Raw genomic sequence first — 5,643 nt, 5'->3', positions numbered from 1 at the left:
GGATCTGTGGATCCATTCATCCTGTCAGTCCTGATCCCCGCTGGAATTCTCCCAGAACCCTTTGGGATCCTGGTTTCAGTTGGGATTCTCCCAGAACCCTTTGGGATCCCGCTCCCAGCTGGGAATTCTCCAGGATCCCAGAAGCATTGCAGACCCATTCCCTGATGCAATCTCCCCGGGGCTGGTTGGGATCCTGGGTTCAGTGGGGATTCTCCCAGAACTCTGTGGGATTCTGATCCTCGGTGCAATCCCCCCGGGACCGTTTGCCCTCCTGGTGTCAGCGGGGGCCGGGGCGGGGGTCCCGGGCTGACGGCGGCTGTTGCAGGTGTGCTCGGCGTGCCCCATGATCCTGGCCAACCGCTGCAGCTTCAGCGCGCACCAGCGCATGCACCGCAGCCGCCCGCCCCACGTGTGCCCCGAGTGCGGCGGCAACTTCCTGCTGGCCAACTTCGAGTCGCACCTCAAGGACTCCTGCCTGCACTTCTCCCGCAGGGTGGGCTACAGGTGCGAGCCAGGGAACGCCTGTTTGGGATCCTGGTTCCGGGTGGGAATTTTCCCAGATCCCGGTCTCCATGGGGGATTCCCAGAACTGCTTTGGGTTGTGGTTTCACTTGGGAATTTTCCCAGAACTTGTTTGGGATCCCGGTCTCCATGGGGCGATTTCCAGAACCGGTTTGGGATCCTGGTTCCAGTTGGAATTCCCAGAACTGCTCTGGATCCCGGTCTCTGTGGGGGATTCCCAGAACTTGTTTGGGATCCCGGTCTCTATGGGGAATTCCCAGAACTGGGTTGGGATCCTGGTTCCAGTTGGAATTCCCAGAGCCGCTCTGGATCCCGGTCTCCGCTGGGAATTCCCAGATCCGCTCTGGATCCCGGTCTCCGCTGGGAATTCCCAGAACTTGTTTGGGACCCCGGTCTCCGCGGGGTTTTCCAGGTGTCCCAGCTGCTCCGTGGTGTTCGGCGGCGTCAATTCCATCAAGTCGCACATCCAGAGCTCGCACTGCGAGGTGTTCCACAAGTGCCCCATCTGCCCCATGGCCTTCAAGTCGGCGCCCAGCGCGCACGCCCACGTCTACACGCAGCACCCCGGCTTCAGCAACCAGCAGGCCAAGTGAGCGCCCGGCTCCCGCTGCTCCCGGCCCGCTCCCGCTGCTCCCGGCCCGCTCCCGCTGCTCCCGGCCCGCTCCCGCCAGCGCCCGGATCCCGGCAGCGCGCCCGGGCCGGCCGGGAAAGGGCTGGGGGGGGAGGTTTGGGAATGAGAGGCTGGGGTGGGAGGTTTGGGAATAAAAGGTTGGGGTGGGAGATCTGGGAATGTTTTGTTCTGGGAATGGAGTTGGTGGCAGTGTGGCCCTTGGGGATGGTGTCTGTGGTGAGCCCAGAGGGCTTTTCCTGCCTGAGCGATTCCAGGGCTGGGAGAGCTGGCAGTATTCCATGATTGGCAGAACCTCCTCCGTGGGTGGGATGAGCTCAACTCCCACCTTCCTTTTCTGATCCCTTTTTCTCTAATTTTTCTCTTCTTTTCCCTCCCTTTTCTCTGTTTTTCCCTTCCTTTCCCATTTCCTTTTCCCTCCCTTTTCCTCCTTTATTCATCCCTTTTTTCCCTGCTTTTCCTTTCCCTTTTCTCATTTCCCCTCGCTTTTCCTTCCCTGATTTCTTTCCCCTCGCTTTCCCCTCTCTTTATTTCTCTCTTCCTCTCCTCTTTCCCCTCCCTTTTCTCTGTTTTCCCATTTGCTTTCCCATTTCCTTTTCCCTCCTTTTTCCTCCCTTTTCCTCCTTTATCCTTCCCTTTTTTCCCTTCTTTCCCTTTTCCCTTCCCTCGTTTCTCTCTCCCCCCTCCCTTTCCCCTCCCTCTGGGTCTCCCCCTCCCCGTTTTCCCGGTTTTTTTCCCGTTTTTTCCCCATTTCTGCCCAGGATGATTTACAAGTGTGCCATGTGCGACACGGTGTTCACGCACAAGCCGCTGCTGTCGTCGCATTTCGACCAGCACCTGCTGCCGCAGCGCGTCAGCGTCTTCCGCTGCCCGCAGTGCCCGCTGCTCTTCGCCCAGAAGCGCACCATGCTCGAGCACCTCAAGGTCAGGCGCCCGGCCAGGCACGGTTCCGGCTGGGAAGGGGGAACTCCGGCCAGGAAGGGCAAAACTCCGGCCAGAACCGATGGAAATCTCCCCCAGAGTGGGGAAGTGGGAGTGGGGAGGGGTCCCAGCCGTGGTCTGGATCCAGAAACGCACCGGGCTCGAGCACCTCACGGTCAGGCACCGTCCCAGATGGAATTCCAGATGGGAATGGAGGAATTCCAGCTGGGAATGGGGGAATTCCAGCTGAAAAAGCCAAAATTCCAGCTGGGAATGGGGAATTCCAGCTGGAGAAGCCGCCATTCCCACCCCAGCTGGGTGGGAGCAGAGGCAGATGGGAGCCGCGCTCTGGGTGGCATTTAAGGATCTTTTCCACCCCGGAGCATTCCAGGATTCCCTGACCCGCTTCCGTCGGGATTTTCGGGGCGAATCCCGGGCTCCCCATCCCCGGATGCTCCCGCCCGCCCTCAGCGCCCCGTGTCCCTCCGCAGAACACCCACCAGCCCCAGAAGCCCAAGGAGGACGGCGCCAGGGGCTGCCCGGCGCTGCCGGCGCCCAAGGCGGAGCCGCCGGCGGCCGCGCGGGGCTCGGAGTCGTCGTCGAGCTCCTCGGAGGAGGACGAGGCGCCGAGCTCGCCCGAGCTGCGCCGGGCCCGGCGCGGGCGCCTGGCGCGCAAGGCGGGCGGCAAGGCCAAGGGCAGCGGCTGGACCTGCGGCCTCTGCCACTCCTGGTTCCCCGAGCGCGACGAGTACGTGGCGCACATGAAGAGGGAGCACGGCAAGGTGGGCGCCGCGGCAGCCCCCGGGACTGGGCTGGATCCGGGCAGGGTGTGAGGGAGAGTGGAGTCTGGATCCCCCTGGAGCCTCCTGGATCCCTCCTGGATCCTCCTGGAGCCTCCTGGATCCTGGGAACGGGAGGATTTGGGAATGGGGATGAGATTTTTGGGATAATTCCTGGCTGGATGAACGATCCCAGGCAGGAGTGGGGATTGGAGGGAAAGCTGAATTCCCACCTCCAGCTGGAGGGGGAATGCTGGCTTTTGGATCCTCTTGGATCCCTCCTGGGTGTTTCCTGGGTTCCTCTGGGATCCCTCCTGGGTGTTTCCCAGGATTTTCTGGGATCCCTGCTGGTTTTTCCCGTGTTTTTCGGGGATCCTGAGCGGGGTTTTTCCCGTGTTTCTCGGGGATGCTGAGCAGGGTTTTTCCCCGCAGTCCGTGAAGAAGTTCCCGTGCCACCTGTGCGAGCGCTCCTTCTGCTCGGCGCCGAGCCTGCGCCGCCACGTCCGCGTCAACCACGAGGGCATCAAGCGCGTCTACCCCTGCCGGTACCGCGGCACCGCGGCTGGGAGCGGGATCGGGGCGGGAACGGGGATTGGGATGGCCAGGAGGGATTGGGATGGCCGGGAACGGGGATTGGGATGGCCAGGAGGGATTGGGATGGCCGGGAGGGAGGGATTGGGATGGCCGGGAACTGGGAGGAGTGGGAGGATTGAGGGGGTTGGGGTTGGGCAGGGAAAAGGGGGAGTTCTTGAGGAATCAGGGTTTAATTTCCAGGAAAATCGGGGTGTAATTCCCAGGGAATCAGGGATTAATTCCCAGGGAATCAGGGCTCAATTCCCACCTGCTCTGCCCAGGATAGGAATTGAAATTCCGGGAATGAGAAGGGTTTGGGAAAGGACTCCAGGCTTTGTATCAATCCCGTTTGGGGTTGGAATTTGGGAATTCCAGCGGCAGAATTCCCGGGAAAACCGAGCTGCTGCGTTCCCAGGTACTGCACGGAGGGGAAGAGAACCTTCAGCAGCCGCCTGATCCTGGAGAAGCACATCCAGGTGCGGCACGGGATCAAAGTCACGGATCCCGCCCGCAGCCAGGAGGTCGTCATCGCCCGCGGCCCCTCCGGCCCTGCCCAGGTGGGATGATCCCGGAATTCCAAGACTGCCTGGGGTTTCCCGGGAATTTCGGGGCTTTGGGGCAGGACTGGGCGGGGTTTATCCTGGAATTCCTGCTGGGAACCCACAAATCCCAGCCCTGAACTTTGTCCAAGTGGGGAGGTTTTGGATCTGGGGCTGCCCATGTGGAATTACCTGGGAATTCCCGGGATCTCCTGGGAATTCCCGGGATCTCCTGGGAATTTCAGCGCTTGTGGCAGGTTTGGTGGCTCCTCATCCCAGAATTCCTTCTGGGAGCCGCCCCAGTCCCCAAGGGATTTCCCGGGGGCTCCTCGCCGGGCGTGCCACCCCCGGAGCTCGCTGGTTACTCCCGCGTTTCCGCTTCCCCAGGCGCCCGGCCGCAAGCGGAAGCTCTCCTCGGACGAGTCGTGCAGCGAGGAGCCCGACAGCACCACGCCGCCCGCCAAGAGCCCCAAGGGCTGCGGGGCCAAGGCGCCGTTCCGCTGCCGCAAGTGCGGCTTCCAGGCGGGGAGCCGGGCCGAGTTCCAGGCGCACCTCCCGCAGCACCGCGCCGACGGCGGCTCCCTGCAGTGCCGCGAGTGCGGCCTCTGCTTCGCCTCGCTCGGCTCGCTCAGCCGCCACCGCTTCATCTCCCACAAGAAGAAGAAGGGCGCCGAGCCCGAGGAGCCCGCGGGCGGCGCTTCCCGCGGGAACGACGCCGGCGGGAATTCCGGCGGCGGCTCCGAGGGCAAACTGGAGTGCAAAGTCTGCGGGAGGGGCTTCGAGAGCCAGCTCAACCTCAAGACGCATTTCCGGACCCACGGAATGGCCTTCATCCGAGCCCGGCAGGGCGCCGAGGAGAACTGAGCCTTCCTGGAATTCCCGGGATCCTGGGATTCTGGGATTGGCTTCATCCGAGCCCGGCAGGGCGCCGAGGAGAACTGAGCTCTCCGGGAATTCCTGGGATTCTGGGATTCTGGGATTGGCTTCATCCGAGCCCGGCAGGGCACTGAGGAGAACTGAGCCCTCCTGGAATTCCCGGGATTCTGGGATTCTGGGATTGCCTCCATCCCAGCAGAACTGAGCCCTCCTGGAATTCCCAGGATTCTGGGATTGGCTTCATCCGAGCCCAGCAGGGGGCCGAGGAGAACTGAGCCTTCCCGGGAATCCTGGGATCCTGGGATTGGCTCCATCCCAGCAGAACTGAGCCCTCCTGGAATTCCCGGGATTCCTGGGATTCTGCGGGATCAGCCCCAAGGACAGCTGAGCATTCCCAGGAATCTCAGAATTCCCGTAATTCCGGGATTGGCTCCAAGGCCGGGAATCGGCGCCGTGTACATAAAACACCCCCCGAGCCCTTCCCGATGTCCCAGGGAAAGTTGGGAGTGGGATTGGGACTGGGAGGATCCCAAATCCCGCCGGGACTCCCCTGGGAATGTTGGATTTTGGGGGATTCGGGGTTTCCAGGACCCCTCCGGGCTCTTTCCAGGAATTCCTGCATCCAGACAGGGCGGGAGAAGCTTTTCCAGCAAAATCCACCTTTTTTGTTACTATTTTTGGGTTTTGTTTGTTTTTCCTGGATTTTTTTCCCCTTGGGGAACGCTCCCGGTGCGTTTCGCTGGGAAGGAGGCGATTCCAGAGTCCTGGAATTCCCGGGAAGGACACTGGGACACGGCCGGACATT

At 61.9% G+C, this 5,643-nt stretch overlaps 1 protein-coding gene across 1 annotated transcript in view; it reads left to right on the top strand.

Annotated features, from left to right (window-relative positions):
* The window catches only part of ZNF687 (zinc finger protein 687), a 10,488-nt gene extending 5,515 nt beyond the window's left edge, over positions 1–4,973 (top strand). Inside the window, 7 exon segments of the mRNA XM_038161965.1 lie at positions 326–504; positions 935–1,111; positions 1,912–2,074; positions 2,563–2,853; positions 3,283–3,395; positions 3,839–3,980; positions 4,350–4,973. Of these exon segments, the coding sequence (XP_038017893.1) occupies positions 326–504; positions 935–1,111; positions 1,912–2,074; positions 2,563–2,853; positions 3,283–3,395; positions 3,839–3,980; positions 4,350–4,826 (1,542 nt within the window). The 3' untranslated portion in view covers positions 4,827–4,973.
* Positions 4,974–5,643: the final 670 nt, after the last annotated feature.

This window comes from Motacilla alba, chromosome 25, assembly GCF_015832195.1.
Source record: "Motacilla alba alba isolate MOTALB_02 chromosome 25, Motacilla_alba_V1.0_pri, whole genome shotgun sequence".
Classification (NCBI taxonomy): domain Eukaryota; kingdom Metazoa; phylum Chordata; class Aves; order Passeriformes; family Motacillidae; genus Motacilla; species Motacilla alba.
Note: the sequence above shows the minus strand (reverse complement) of the source record. Positions and strands in the feature narration are given on the sequence as shown.